We start from the raw sequence: 16,742 nt of genomic DNA on the forward strand, positions 1-16,742 counted from the left end.
TAAAAGGAAAAAAAGTAGAATTTGTGAACAATCCTCATTAGAACTATTTTGAATCCTACTAGCTGACCACTCATTATTCCCTAATTCTCAAAAGCAGAAGATACATTTTTGAAGATACTATTACCTCTTTTTTCCTTCTTTCCAAATAGGTAAACCTGTAACAGCTAGAGAATTCTGATAATATTTATCACTTTCTTCTTACACATAGGCAAACCTGTGGCAGCTGGAGAATTCTGGGACATTGTTGCAATAACAGCAGCTGATGATAAACAGGAACTTGCTTATAAGCAACAACTGTCAGAAAAGCTGAAAAAAAAGGAGTTACCTCTTGGAGTTCAATATCATGTTTTTGTTGATCCTGCTGGAGCCAAAATTGGTACACATTTATGGTCAGATTTATATCATAAATTGTGGGCAGAATAATCACTGAAGAAAAGCTTTCCTGTGGCTTACAGTTTATACTGTGTGTCTTACCACCTATAGTCTTTAAAAATTTTTTAATTTTTATGTAAGTTCACTATTTTTTAAGAAAGATAAAAGGCATGGCAACTGTTTTTACACATTGTGGACTTACCATGAAAAACTTCCAGAATGTTATGTTACTTAAAAGAGAATTTTATTAGTCTTAATAAAATTTACTCAGGTGGTGAATATTCTTTTGGACCTTATCAGTAGGACTCTTAAGGTCCCTCTGAACTACACAATTTGCTCAGAAACTTACATGAAGAGATCAAATCAGAAAAAATAAATATTTGGCCTCTTGGGACCACAATGCAGAATGCGAAAGAGCACAGTCTAATGGCATAATTATCATAGATGTTTACTTTTAAAAACCAGTTTGTCCACTTTGCCTTTTGACCTTACCTTGCAAATAAAAATACATGCTATTTTCCTGGGGGCCATTTTCCATGTGATACTTAAAGCTGAAGCTCATTGATACCAGAGTTAGGGTATGTGTATCTGATACTAGCATGTCCTAATTAGCCAGTGTTTTAATCCTCATAAATATGTGGTCAGTACTTTTCTGATTCCCATGTTTGAATGAGATTCAGGCACAAAATGTTAAATAACTTGCCCATGGTAACTAGTAAGTGGAAGTTACATTTAAGATGTTTTTTAGGAAAACAGGTTCTAAAAATCTTTTTAGAAAGTAAATCTAACACATATATATGATCATATGGGAGAATTATTTTAATGGGTTTTACAGTTCATTACTCCAAGTGAACGTGTAAACTTACAGTCTTATAGTGTTGCAGATTGCTTAATTTATCATTTCTTTCTTTTTACTACTATTTTCAGGAGAAAATTAACTCAACTTTTATTACCAAGGGCTCATCTCTGGGTTTTATTACTAATTATTTAATTGCTAAGAAATGTGTATTTAATTTGATTGTTCTGCCTATACCTTTGGTCTCTGCCTGGTTAATTGTAGCCAGAGGTCATATCCTCAAAGTTATAACACTTAAATTTACTGTAATAACAAAGTTTTTGTAACTTTATGTGAAATAAATTGAGCTTTTTAACTTTGTTTTCAAGGAAATGGAGGATCGACACTTTGTGCCCTTCGATGTTTGGAAAAGCTTTATGGAGATGAATGGAATTCTTTTACCATCCTATTAATTCACTCTGGTAATGTTACACTTTACTAATTTACATTTTCTTTTAGTATATTACCTTTTATATCCAAGGGGCCTTTTTCTCCATTACTAATACTATCCCCTTTTTTTTTTTTCCTTTTGTCTTTGAAGTTATACTGCTTTGGAAACAAATATTTTATGCTTTCCTTGATATTTTTAGGTTGTAAGTAGCATAATATTTTTCACAAAATTTAACCTTAAAATTGTAGATCACATACATCCTCAACTTTCATGTATTGTTTTTGGTATACATATCGAAAATTATTTTCCTAAGATAGAACTCATCAAAATATGAACATTTCTTGACAATGCTTTAGAAAGGATTCTTGCTGTAGGGGAGAGGCTGGTTTAGTACTGTGATTACCACACTTTACACAAAACCTGTTAACACATTTTTATCTAGTTATTGGTGACCAAAGTCCATAATCCTTAGGAGTTTAAAAACAAAAAGAAAAGGTGGTGACAGAACATGGAGTTGACAAGAAAGTATAAAAGAGGGAAAATCACACACCAAAAAAGGGAACAGAAGGGTAGGAAAGAAGTAATCTCAGAGTATAATTTTTTAAATTGGACAGATTTGGTTGTATAAAAATTTGGGTTATGTGAAAGAGACCTCTGTTATTTTTCCTCTATGTACTGGAGGCTGGCGAAACTTTGTCATGGACTTGTACCAGTTCAGGAACAGATATTTTAGAGCCACTCATCCACATGGTTACCAAGGCACTTTTCATTTTTTAGGATTCATATACGGAACAATGATTCTTTTTAAAGATGATATCAAGTAAAACATCCAAGTTCTGATTTTAAGACTAACTGAAAAAGTAAAAGAAAAATTCAAATTTACAGTTTTATTCCAGAACGAGTATTATAATTAATTTAGTAAAAATTAAGTTAGACACCAGAAAATATATTTTAATACAATCGATCCTTGCAAATATATAATAATGCATTGATCTGTGAGTGGTGCTGAACCCTCACACAGTCTAAAATCTGCATGTAACTTCATAGTTGGTCTTCTGTATAGGCAGTTCCACTCTCCATAGCCACAGTTTCTCATCAGGGATTCAACCAACGTCGGGTCATATAGTCTTACAGTATTTATTGAAAAAAATCCTCATGTAAATGGACTGGTAGAGTTCAAACGCTTATTGTTCAAGGGTCAAGTGTAATTAAAAGTAGGTAATTCTTACAATGCTGAACTTTACTGTTGGTTAGTATTTGGAAAATGAAAAAGAAAGTATTAGCTCATTGGTTGAATGATGTACTCTGTAGTAAGTGCTTTGCATGTATTGTTGATCTCATAAAACATGATAAAGCAAGTATTTACATCTGCTGATTTAGTGTTAAGTCCAAAGATGAACAATTAAAAAGTGGTGAACCAGAATTTGAACGCATTTTTGTGTGACTCTTTCTACTATGCCTCTCACTATAATTAGTTACGTAAAAATGATGTAAGCTATTTAATGTACTTAAGCGAACACACTTTTCAAGGAATTAAGTCATGAGGCTCATCTTAGAGGGAAAGGCCTTTTAAAATTAAAAACAAATATACATTGTAAAGTGCTTTTAAATAAATGCACCTTTACTTCCTTTAAGTGTATGTAATTGAGGAAACACATTCCATTTGGAAATTACTCTTTAATAGATAATTATGTATATTAGTTTTTTGTGACTTTTTTTCCCCATGAAGTGGATTTTTAATGTAGGCGTTTAAACATGGTTGAAATTTGTTGTGTGAAATGTAGATATACGGTCATATTTTAGCTCATTGTCCTTTTTACTTGTTATCCAGTTGAGTTAAAACAATTCATAGTCTGTAAAGCATGTTACAGGTCTTTTCTAATCTAGAACTGCATTATAGCAAATCTCTACAGAATTGCTCTGTGAATTTGTCATCTGGAATTTATTATTCTTTCCTGGGATACAGTAATATATTGTATATTTTAAATATCTTTAGAGATATTTTGAGTTGTAACTGATGCTCCTGGGTTTTTAAATCTTATAAACATTTTAAAACAGTTATTTTGTTTAATTTTATATAGGTGGCTACAGTCAACGCCTTCCAAATGCAAGTGCTCTGGGGAAAATTTTCACTGCTTTACCTTTTGGTAGCCCCATTTATCAGATGTTGGAATTAAAACTAGCCATGTACATTGATTTCCCCTCACATATGAATCCTGGGATTCTGGTTACCTGTGCAGATGATATTGAACTTTATAGTATTGGAGAATCTGAGTATATTAGGTTTGACAAACCTGGCTTTACTGCTTTAGCTCATCCTTCTAGTTTGACTGTAGGTACAACACATGGAGTATTTGTCTTAGAACCTTTTAACTATTTAGAACATAGAGACCTCGAGTACAGAAGTTGCCATCGTTTCCTTCATAAGCCCAGCATAGAAAAGATGTATCAATTTGATGCTGTGTGTAGACCTAGAAATTTTTTTCAACAAAACTTTGCTGGGGGTGACATACCCTCTCTTAAATTAGACCCTGAGTATGTCTACACAGACAGCCTATTTTACATGGATCATAAAACAGCGAAAAAGTTACTTGCTTTTTATGAAAAAATAGGTACACTGAACTGTGAAATAGATGCCTATGGAGACTTTCTGCAGGCTTTGGGACCTGGAGCAACTGTGGAATATACCAGAAACACATCAAATGTTACTAAAGAAGAGTCAGAGCTGGTAGACATGAGGCAAAGAATATTTCATCTTCTTAGAGGAACATCACTAAATGTTGTTGTTCTTAATAACTCCAAATTTTATCACATTGGAACAACTGAAGAATATTTGTTTCATTTTACTTCTGATAGCAATTTGAAGTCAGAGCTTGGCTTACAGTCCATAGCTTTTAGCATCTTTCCAGCAATACCAGAATGCTCTAGCAACAAATCCTGTATCATTCAAAGTATATTGGATTCAAGAAGTTCTGTGGCACCTGGCTCAGTTGTAGAGTATTCCAGATTGGGGCCTGATGTTTCAGTGGGGGAAAATTGCATTATTAGTGGTTCTTGTATCATAACAACAGCCGTCCTGTCTGCACATTCTTTTGTGTGTTCCTTAAGCTTGAAGATGAATAGACACTTAAAGTATTCAACTATGGCATGTGGAGTGCAAGACAACTTGAAAAAGAATGTTAAAACATTGTCAGATATAAAGTTACTTCAATTCTTTGGAGTCTGTTTCCTGTCATGCTTAGACATTTGGAATCTTAAAGTTACAGAGGAACTGTTCTCTGGAAACAAGACATGTTTGAGTTTGTGGAATGCTCGTATTTTCCCAGTTTGTTCTTCTTTGAGTGATTCAGTTACAACATCCCTAAAGATGTTAAATGCTGTACAGAACAAGTCAACATTCAGCCTGAATAAATATAAGCTGTTGTCCATTGAAGAAATGCTTTTCTACAAAGATGTGGAAGACATGATAACTTATAGGGAGCAAATTTTTCTAGAAATTACTTTGAATAGAAAACAGTCTGATTTAGAGACATCTTAAATATTGTATACTCTGCCTTTCTTGATTGAGCAAGATTGCAGATGCAGGAATTTTCTGTAGACTTGTTTTTTAATTGAAGTGAATTAATGAAAATTATATTAACATGCTTGCTGTAGCATAAAATTAATAACAAAAATAAACCATTTTTAGATGAAAGAATAGCTTAAGGATGTAAGTTCAGAAAAGTGATTTTTTTTTATATTTATCACTATTTAAATTTTTCTTTTATAAAGATGACTTGTGGAACATTATTTTGTTCACAAAATACTATAATTGTTTTAAAGGTAATTTTCTAAATATACCTTCAGAATTTTTTCATCTTCTTTTGGGCTTTGGTTCCAATGAAGTTAGATGTATTCATTGGCAGTTCTCTCCTCAAGTGCATTAGACCTATTCTGATGAACTAATAAAAATGTCATACTGTAGGGTCTTCAAAGCACTGTAGGAATACTGTAGAAGTACTTTTTCAGAAACAAATCCATGACTAACAGAGTCAAATTAAATGAATGCTTAAAATATTGTGATAGTCTTAATTAATAAATAAGTATTAATAGATACAAACCATTCTGAAATTGATGATAAAAATCTATGTGACTTATCAGCAACCCTCAGTTGTGATATTTATGTATATATTTTTCAAGTTTCTTCCCAAGGAGTAAATAAAGATATATGGTAGCCATTTTTTAGCATTTACTGATTTACTTGCATAGATTTCAGAGGATGTTATGTGTTTGTCACTCATTAAAAGTTCAATGCTGTATTTCTAATCTAATTAATCTAAGGTGTCATCAGTTCTTAAGAATCGCCATTATTTTATGTTCCACTGAAAAAGAGAAAACACTACCAATAAAATATGCAATGCTTTTCTTGTTACTTGAAGTTTTTATTTATTGGAAATCTTTTTTAAAACCACTTAAATATAGATTTATGTCATTTAACCCTTTTGCAAATACATGTAGAGGAACAAAAAAGTGAAATATTAAGATACAGTCAAGACTTTTCTGAAGCTTCACATCTAGAGTCAAACTTTTCTAAAGCAATTTTCAACTCAAGAGTGGTTGATATCCATGTGCTATCTTCTAATACCATCTAGTACCATCTTCTGTGCTATCAAAGGTATTGATAAAACTTCATATTCTGCAAGTGCCACCACCACACTGATGCCTGGATTTACCTTCAAGCTATGGACACCAGATACCTGTTCTGCAAGTGGATGCTGATGCTGTTATTACTTTACAGAGTTGTTTCACTTTTACCTTAGTTAATCACATGTCTCTAGAACGTAGTTCTATTTAAATCAGTGGGAGGTTTCTGACAAATTGGTGGTCACCATGTTAATCATATTCCTGCACAATGTATGGATTCTAGTTGCTTTGAAATGTTATCTGTTCCAAAGAATTTGGCAGTGTCTCTTTCCTTGATATGCATCGCTTGGTGTGTAGTACCACACATGTATCACCAGCAGTGTATCTAACTCAACCAATGTGATAACCACATGCATGAATAAGTAATAAATTGGACATTTTCTCTTGATTTATCATTTTTATTTCGTAAAATCATGGCCCTTAAATCGTATACTTTCAAGGTTTGTGAAGGACAGCTACAATTTGTAACTAAATATATTCTGTAAACTTATTGATGAGTTAATAACAATGATCAAGAAGGCATGGGAAAAAATGCAACTTTTGATATTAATCTCCCTTGGGCATTTGTCTTGCAAACTAAACAAAACAGAAATAAAGAGTGTGCATTAATGCATACTAAGTGGGAATAAAGCTTTGAAAATCCAAGTTATATGCTGCTGAAAATCACAAAAATTTGATGGAATGAATCCAGAATCAATTCTCACAAGCTGTGATGATCCACTCATCTTCTGAGGCTAAGCAATACTACTTATGTTATATAAAGGTTACCAGATTTAGCACAGAGCCAAAATCAAAACTTGCCTGCTGCAAATTATATGTATAGCTATCACAGCTGGTAACTGGTGTGCTACACATGCCATTCAGATACACCATAATGCCTTTTGGACTTGAGCAACCTGGAGACCCAGAATTTAGGAAACTTGTTGTAGTCTAGCAGAATTAAAATAGAAAGAAAGAACTAAGGAAAAAAATATTAATTTGTTCAAAATTGTCTAAGGGATTTCAGGTGTTCTTTTTGTTGTTTAGCTGAATGAAACACAAGTCTTCATCTATGTCTATAACTAAATTATTAATAAAGAAAAGACCTTTTTAAAGGTACTTGAAAGTTACCTTTATAAATTCACTTAGTGCAGGAGAAATAATTCAAGCTACCATTAGCTGCTTAGTTTAACTTAAATTTTTTGTGCCTATAAAATATGTTTAGACAAAGCTGATTTCTATTGTGGTTGAGGAACACAACTTTAGTTGTTTATACTTACTGAAATTGTATTATTAATACTCTTTGTACTGAACTTTGTCACAAGTCCAACATGCTAGTGTTTGTGTTCCCATTTGTCTGTATTCATAAAAATTTTGGACTAGTTTATTTGTTTTTTGGGGTTTTTTTTTTTTTGTTTATTTGTTTTTAGACTTCTTTGTTTATTTGTTTTTATTCAGACTTGCCAGTTTGGCTGTTCTATAATAGACCACAATTTGGGATCAGGTTGAAAATTGGAATAAAGGATCTAACTTAAAAATGGGCAGAGGATATGAATAGACATTTTGCTTCTGGAGCTTTGGCCTGAGGGGCAGGCTTCAGGTTTATCACACACCTAGAGGCCTACCAAGCTGCTCTCAAGGAACATAGGCTATGTACACCATCTTGGTGCTCTCCCACTGCCTCGCCCCAGCTCATTGGTATCTCCCAGGAAAGAGCTCATTCACTTGTCTGGAGCCCTGATTTTTGCAACTGCTGCATAGGGGACACCTCCAGATTACCTGTCTCTGGTGGCCAGTAGGGCTTGGGCTTGTGGTCCCACAGGACAGTATATATTTGCATACTCTTGAAAGCTGCTGCATGAAGGTCTGGCTTCCAGTCAGCCTGAATCTAGGTACTGATATCCTCCCCTTTGGAACATTGACAGGTTTGGAGCATCCTTATCTAGTAGGAGCTATTAAAAATATAATAGCTGCTTGGACAAGCACAAAGGTTTGAGGGACAATCAAGAGCTGAGGTGGGTTGAATGACAAGGTTCACCTCCTACATGAGATCACTCCTTCAAGACAGGGTGAGGTGGTTATTTCATCTACTGTATAGAAACCAACAGAGTGTTAAGCAAAATGAGAAGAAAAAAAAAGATGAAGAATATGCTCCAAATGAAAGAATAAGATAAAACCTCATGAAATTACCTTTAAACAGAGATAAGTAATTTACCTGATAAAGGGTTCAAAGTAACGGTCACAAGGATGCTCACTGAATTTGGGAGTTATAATGACATATACATGTCAGTGTAACAAAGAGCTGGTTCTTTAAAAAAAAATAAAGCTAACAAATATTTAGCTAGACTCACCAAGAAAAAAAGACAAAGGGCTTAAATAAGTACAATTAGAAATGAAAGAGGAGATGTTACAACTGATGCCACAAAAATACAAAGGATTATAAAAGACTACTGTGAACAATTAAACGTCCACAAATTGAACAAGCCAGAAGAAATGGATAAATTCCTAGAAACACGGCTTTCCAGAACTGAATCATGAAGAAATAGAAAATCTGAAGAGACCAATTACTAGTAAGGAGATTGAGTCAGTAATTTCAAAACTCTCTACAAACAAAAGTCCAGAACCAGACTGTTTCACTGGTGAATTCAACCAAACGTTCAACAAAGTTAATACAGGAGCTTCTCAAACTCTACCAAAAAGTAGAAGGGGAAAGAACACCTCCAAATTCATTTTATGAAGCCAGTATTAAGCTGATACCAAAACCAGTCAAAGACACCATAAAAAAGGGAAATTACAGGCTAATATCCCTGATAAACATAGATGTAAAAATCCTCAACAAAATGTTAGCAAACTGAATTCAACAATATATTAAAAGGATCCTACACCATGATCAAGTGAGATTTATTCCAGTGATGCAAGGATGGATTGACATCTGCAAATCAGTCAACATGATATATCACATTAACAAAAATGAAGGATGAAAATCATATGATTACCTCCATAGATGTAGAAAAATCATTTGACAAAGTTCAACATCCATTTATGGTAAAAACTCTCAATGAAATGGGTATAGAGGAACTGCACCTCCATATAATAAAGACCATGTATGAAAAGCCCACAGCTAACATCAAATTCAGAGGTTAAAAGCTGAAAACCTTTTCTCTAACTTCAACGAGAAGACAAGGATACCCACTCTTGTCACTTTTATTCAGCACAGTTTTGGAAGTCCTAACCAGAGCAGTTAGGCAAGAAAAAGAAATAAAAGACATACAAATTGGAAAGGAAGAAGTAAAATTATCACTATTGAAAATGGCATGATACTATATATAGAAAACCCTAAAGACTCCACAAAATAAAGTGTTACAACTAATAAAAAAATTAGTAAAGTTGCAGGGTACAAAATCAGTACACAAAAATACGTTGCCTTTCTATATACTAATGAGAAACTATCAGAGAAATTAAGAAAACAATTTCACTTACAGTTGCATCAAAAAGAATAAAATATCTAGGATTAAATTTAACAAAGGAGATGAAAGGTCTGTATATTGAAAATTATAAGACATTAATGAAAAAGTTTAAGAAGACACAAATAAATGGAAAGATTCTATGCTCATGGACTGGAAGAATTAATATTGTTAAATGCCCATCCTACCCAAAGCAGTCTACAGATTCAGTGCACTCCCTGTCAAAACTCCAATGGCATTTTTCACAGAAATAGAACAATCCTAAAATTTGCATGGAACAACAGAAGATCCCTAATGGCCAAAGCAAGCTCGAGAAAAAAGAACAGAGCTGGAGACATCACACTCCTTGATTTAAAACTGTATTATAAATCTATAGTAATTCGAACAGCATTTTATTGGCATAAAACCCACCATGTAAATATACAATAGAGAGCCCAGAAATAAAACCACACGTGTGGGCTTCCCTGGTGGCGCAGTGGTTGAGAGTCCGCCTACTGATGCAGCGCGCTTGGGTTCGTGCCCCGGTCCGGGAGGATCCCGCGTGCTGCGGAGCGGCTGGGCCCGTGAGCCGTGGCCGCTGGGCCTGCGCGTCCGGAGCCTGTGCTCCGCGGTGGGAGAGGCCACGGCGGCGAGAGGCCCGCGTACCGCAAAAAAAAAAAAAAACCACACGTGTATGTTTGATTAATTTATGATAATGGAACCAAGAGTATACAGTGGGAAAAGAACCACCTCTTCAATAAATGGTGTTGGAAAAACTAGACAGCAACATGCAAAAGAATGAAACTTCTCCATTATCCTGTGCCATACACAAAAATTAACTCAAAATGGATTAAAGACTTACTCAGTTTTTTCTGTAAGATGGCTCTAGTAGTGCTTAGCTGTCTTTAACTTCATTTGAAACAATTTTGTTAGATTGTATTGTGACAGCTCTCATATCATGCATTAAAAAAAAAAAACTTATCAAAATTGGTAAATTTTTGTGTAGCCTTTTTTTTTTTTTTTTTTTCGGTACGCGGGCCTCTCACTATTGTGGCCTCTCCAGTTGCAGAGCACAGGCTCCAGATGCGCAGGCTCACCGGCCATGGCTCACGGGCCTAGCCACTCCACGGCATGTGGGATCTTCCCGGACCGGGGCACGAACCCGTGTCCCCTGCATCAGCAGGCGGACTCTCAACCACTGCGCCACCAGGGAAGCCCTGTGTAGCCATTTTAATATTGAAGATGAAAGAAAAAAAAGCAACATTTTTGGCATATTATGCTTTATTTCAAGAAAGGTAAAAATGCAGCTGAAACACAAAAAAGAAGATTTTTGCAGTGTATGGAGAAGGTGCTGTGACTGATCAAACGTGTCAGAAGTGGTTTGTGAAGTTTTGTGCTGGAGATTTCTCGCTGGATGATGCTTCATGGTCGGGTATATCAGTTGAAGTTGATAGCGATCAAATTGAGACATTAAGAACAATCAGGAGCTTCCCTGGTGGCACAGTGGTTGAGGGTCCGCCTGCCGATGCAGGGGACACGGGTTCATGCCCCAGTCCGGGAAGATCCCACATGCTGCAGAGCGGCTGGACCCGTGAGCCATGGCCGCTGAGCCTGCGCGTCCGGAGCCTGTGCTCCGCAACGGGAGAGGCCACAACAGTGAGAGGCCCACGTAGCACAAAAAAAAAAAAAAAGAACAATCAGCGTAGTACCACACAGGAGATAGCTGGCATACTCAAAATATCCAAATCAAGCACTGAAAATCATTTGCACCAGCTTGGTTATGTGAATTGCTTTGATGTTTGGGTTCCATATAAGTTAAGCAATAAAACCTTCTTGAACATATTCCGCATGTGATTCTCTACTTAAATGTAATGAAAATGTTCTGTATTTAAAACAAATTGTGATGGGACATTAAAAGTGGATACTGTACAATAATGTGGAATGGAAGAGATCGTGGGGCAAGCAAAATGAACCACCACCAACGACACCAAAGCCCGGTCTGCATCCAAAGAAGTTGATGTTGTGTATATCGTGGGATTGGGAGTCCTCTATTATGAGCTCCTTCTGGAAAACCAAATGATTAATTCCAACAAGTACTGCTCCCAGTTAGACCAACTGAAAGCAGTACTCGATAAAAAGCATCCAGAATTAGTCAACAGAAAACTCATAATCTTCCATCAGGATAACTCAAGACCGCATGTTTCTTTGGTGACCAGGCAAAAATTTTTACAGCTTTGCTGGGAAGTTCTAATTCATCTGCCATATTCACCAGACATTGCACTTTCAGATTTCGATTTATTTTGGTCTTTACAAAATTCTCTTAATGGAAAAAATTTCAATTCCCTGGAAGACTGTAAAAGGCACCTGGAACAGTTCTTTGCTCAAAAAGATAAAATGTTTTGGGAAGATGGAATTATGAAGCTGCCTGAAAAATGGCAGAAGGTAGTGGAACAAAACAGTGAATATGTTGTTTAATAAAGTCCTTGGTGAAAATGAAAAATGTGTCTTTTATTTTTACTTAATAGAAGGAAACTTTTGGCCAACCCAATAATACCTGAAACCATAAAACTTCTAGAAGAAAACATAGGCAGTAAGCTTCTTGACATAGGTCTTGGTGATGATTTTTTGAATCTGACACCAAAACAAAAGCAACAAAAGCAAAAATGGACAAGTGGAACTACATTAAACTGAAGCTTCTGCACAGCAAAGGCAAACATCAACAAAATGAAAAGGCAACTTACTGAACAGGAGAAAATATTTGCAAATCATATATCTGATGAAGGCTAATATTCAAAATATACGAAGAACTCATAAAACTCTATACCAAAGAAACAAAAGATTTGATTGAAAAATGGCCAGAAGATCCAAATGGATATTTTTCCAAATAAGACATACAGATGGCCAAAAGGTACATGAAAACAGGTTCAACATCATCAATCATCAGAGAAATGTAAATCAAAAGCACACTGAGATATCACCTCATACCTGTTAGAATGGATATATTTTAAAAGACAAGAAATAACAAATGTTGGAAAAGATGTGGAGAAAAAGGAACCCTTGTGCATCGGAGGAATGTAAATCAGTACAGCCACTATGGAAAACAGTATGAAGATTCCTCAAAAAATTAAAAATAGAATTACCACATGATCCAGCAATTCCTCTTCTGAGTATTTATCCAAAAAAATGAAAACATGAATTCAAAAAGATATATGTACTCCCTTATACATTTCAGTATTATTTATAATAGCCAAGATTTGGAAACAACCTAAGTCTTCATTCATGGACGAATGGATAAAGAAGTGGGATATATATATATATATACACACACACATATATATATACACACACACACATAAACATATATATAATGGAATACAAAGTGGAATTAAAAAAAAAACAAAAAAGCAACAAACAACAAAAAAATTAAAATTAAAACCAACCTCATAGATATGGAGAACAGATTGGTAGTTGCCAGAGGTGGAGAGTGAGGGGTGGGCCACATGGGTGACTAGAGTCAAAAGGTAGAAACTTCCAGTTATAAAATAAATGTCATGGGGATGTAATGTACATTATGGTGACTGTAATTAATAATACCATATTGCATATTTGAAAGTTGCTAAGAGAGTAGATCTTAAAAGTTCTCATCAGAAGAAAAAAACGTCTATATACATGGTGATGTATATTAACTAGACTTATTGTAGTGATCATTTCACAATATATACAAAATTTAAATCATCATGTTGTCTACCTGAAACTAATATAATGTTGTATGTCTATTTAACCTCAGTTAAAAATGCCCTCAAAATGGATTAAAGGGATAATAAATGCTGCTGATTCCCTACTGCATTGATATTTGCAAAAACAGGAGGTTAAGGGGGAAACTACCTGTGAATTAGTCACTGCCGTCATCTACCAGTGCCACAGCTTGATTATTGACATTTGTGTCTAAAGATGTTGAACCCAGGGATGTTATTACCCATGTAAGTAAATGATTTGAAACTAACAGACAATGTTTCCTTCTGGGCTGGTTGGACAAATAGTCTATCTTTTGAAGCCTCTGGCTACAGGAGTCTAGTAGCCTTCCAAAGTATAAAATCCTATCATTCAAAGAGAGCAATTCATCCCTGATTGTTGCAGATTGGTGCAATCCATCTGCTACTGTCATTTCCTAGCTCTCTATGCCAGAATTATATTTCTTTAACTGTGCTTCAATGCATCGCTGAGACAATCAAAACTCTAATGTCTATATTCTTTGGGCACTCTCTTATGGTGTGTTACCAATCTGCTTGTTGAATCTCCAGCCTCCTTAAAGGCTCTCAAAATCTTTGCTACAACCAACACTTTGTGGCTAAGTAATGTGAATGATTTTTAAAATGTCTTTTCACTAGTATCAGCTCTTTTCTCTCTGCAGATCATTCAGATGGTTCAAGTTAGTTTTCATTTACCATTTCATTGTAGGAGAGTATCACGTTGCCCTGAAAAGAATTAAAGAATTTACATCTTGAGGCAAAAATCTTTTAAAACACAACTCTGGAAATCAAGTAAGTATTTGTTTCATTTGCAGGTTGAGAAATGTTCCACTACTCAATGAAATTTTACATGATTGGTTTCTTTCCTATTATGTTTAGCCTTGGGGTTTGAGAAAGTAAATTATATCCACCAATATGCTATTCTTCAGAGAAATTTCAAACACTTTTAATAAAGCCTAGAACTAGAAAACTTTTACTACACAAAGAAATAATGAGTATAGCAAGTGGTCTAAGTACAGTTTTAAATGTACAGGTGCACTGACAGGATCATAAATTAACTTATGAAATTCACTGCTTATATATCAGTGAGATCAATTTTTAATGAAATTTAATAATAAAGATCATCACTCATTATAATTGGTTAAAGTTAATAGGGTTTCTAATTAACCATTATCCAGTCAAATCAGAAACTGTCTGTGGAAGCTAGTCTATGAGAAGGGAGGGAGAAAGTGTAGAAATTCTTTTTTTACTTGTTACAACTGCTGGTGTTTAAATACAAAATAAGTTTTTGCCATGAGTTTAGTAGAAAAAGTAGATTTTTTTGTTCCCTGAAAAATCTCTTTCCCCTCACTATATATGTATGTAAATCATGTAGATTATCTCTGGAAAGTTTAATCCTTCTCATTCTAATAGGTTGCCCAGTTCTGCTCTCTCCAGACCATATTCCAAACACTAGGCTGATCTGCACATATTCAGACACATCAGGATACTTAACAGAACCTAAGGGCTTTTCATTACCAAGATACACTTTCATTAGCAGGCTTTACAGATATAAATAGACATTTCCCCCTGTTATAAAGGTGCTTTCTTTAACTTTGAAAGTTGAGCATAAGGTAAACTAGTACAGCCAAAATGTGTTTCTGTTATTACTGACTGACTGGGCACATGTCCTTACTATAACCCTTTTCTAAGTAATAGCCTCTGCTACATATTTTTGGATGATGATTTACTGTGATTATGGGAGGAGGCCAAACTTAAAAGATGCTATGAATAGTATTGTATAAAGAGAATTTTTGTCTATAAAAACTAATATATCTTACTCTTATCAACTGAGCTTGAAGCATTTTATTTTCTACTCTCATGAAATCAGAAGCCCTGTAAGACTCTGTAATCTTGTCTGTGTCTTTGCTGCAGTATTCTAGTGACTCCAAAGAAGATACAACTTCTGAAATGGGTTCTAGGAATATAGTATATTATTCCTGAAGTTGCCTATCCGCAAATGAACGTATACAGTACTTTGAGTTTTCTAAATCACCATCATTTAGCAATAAGATCATTAAAACATGATTTTCTTTGTAATTTTACATTCTTTTGAACAGGGATACTACTCCAACAATTCTCTCTTCTCTCTTGTATCAACAGTTTTCCCTCTCTACTGGGTCATTCTCATCAGTACATAAATATATTGTTATTTTTCTAATTAAAAAAAAGAATTCTTTCTTGACTCCACTTCCTTCAGCTATTACTTCATTTCTCTGCTCCCTTAACACTAAAATTCCTATAATAAATTATCTGAACTTCCATTCTGCAATATATTTTATCCCATTCACTCTCCAACCTAGTTCAGTCTTTACCTCTTTACTTTACTCCACTGAACTTGCTCCTCTGAGGATTTCCAGGACTCTTTGTTTTGATAAATCCAGTAGTATCTTTGCAACAGATAGTAACTAGACTTATTATCGTGTTGATCATTTTGTAATGTATAGAAATATTGAATCTCTATATTGTACACCAGGAACTAACATAGTGTTAAAAGTCCATAACACTTGAAAAAACAAGCAAACAAACAAGCTGATAGGAAAAGAGATCAGATCTGTGATTACCAAGGGCAGGAGGTGGGGGGAGAGGGAATAGGATGATGGTGGTCAAAAAGTACAAACTTACAATTATAAATAAGTACTAAGGATGGATGTGATATACCACATGAATAATATAATTAACACTATATGTTATATATGAAAGTTTTAAGATAGTAAATACTGAGCTCTCATCAGAAGGAAGAATACTTTTCCCTTTTATTTTGTATCTATATGAAATGATGGATGTTTACTAAACCTACTGTAATCATCATTTCATGATGTATGTAAGTCAAATCATTATGCTGTCCACCTTAAAGTTATACAGTGATGTATGTCCATTGTGTCTCAATAAAACTGGAAGAAAAACAATTCACTATTCTATCTAGTTCTCATCTTCAATCCAGTTCAGCAGCATTTGTCTCAAGTAATCACTCCTTCTTTGAAATGCATTCCTCATTTGGCTTCAAGGAACCCCACACTACTAGTTCTTTTCCTAACTCATTCATCCCTCTTTTGAAGTCTCCTTAACTTGTTCCTCATCATCATTCTTACCTCATATCACTGGAAAGTCACAGGTCTTTGTGTTTAGGTTTCTCTACCCACATTTACTCCTTTGGATATCATTCATTCTCATATCATCTGTGTGCTATCAACTCTCAAATCTATATTTGTAATTATGAAAGTATAATTCTCAAAGATGTTAAAAATGTA

General features: G+C 34.6%; 1 protein-coding gene across 2 annotated transcripts in view; it reads left to right on the plus strand.

The window, feature by feature from the left end:
• The window catches only part of TNNI3K (TNNI3 interacting kinase), a 312,769-nt gene that overhangs the window by 1,305 nt on the left and 294,722 nt on the right, over window positions 1-16,742 (plus strand). Inside the window, exons 2-4 of one of the 2 annotated variants that reach the window (XM_067726574.1) lie at window positions 209-376; window positions 1,537-1,629; window positions 3,680-6,009. In XM_067726574.1, coding sequence (XP_067582675.1) covers window positions 209-376; window positions 1,537-1,629; window positions 3,680-5,136 — 1,718 coding nt within the window. In that variant the 3' untranslated portion in view covers window positions 5,137-6,009. Of the gene's footprint in view, window positions 1-208; window positions 377-1,536; window positions 1,630-3,679; window positions 6,010-16,742 lie in introns of those variants that run through there. The other variant, XM_067726575.1, reaches the window with a different exon arrangement.

The sequence above is a fragment of the Pseudorca crassidens genome, chromosome 2 (assembly GCF_039906515.1).
Source record: "Pseudorca crassidens isolate mPseCra1 chromosome 2, mPseCra1.hap1, whole genome shotgun sequence".
Taxonomy (NCBI): Eukaryota; Metazoa; Chordata; class Mammalia; order Artiodactyla; family Delphinidae; genus Pseudorca; species Pseudorca crassidens.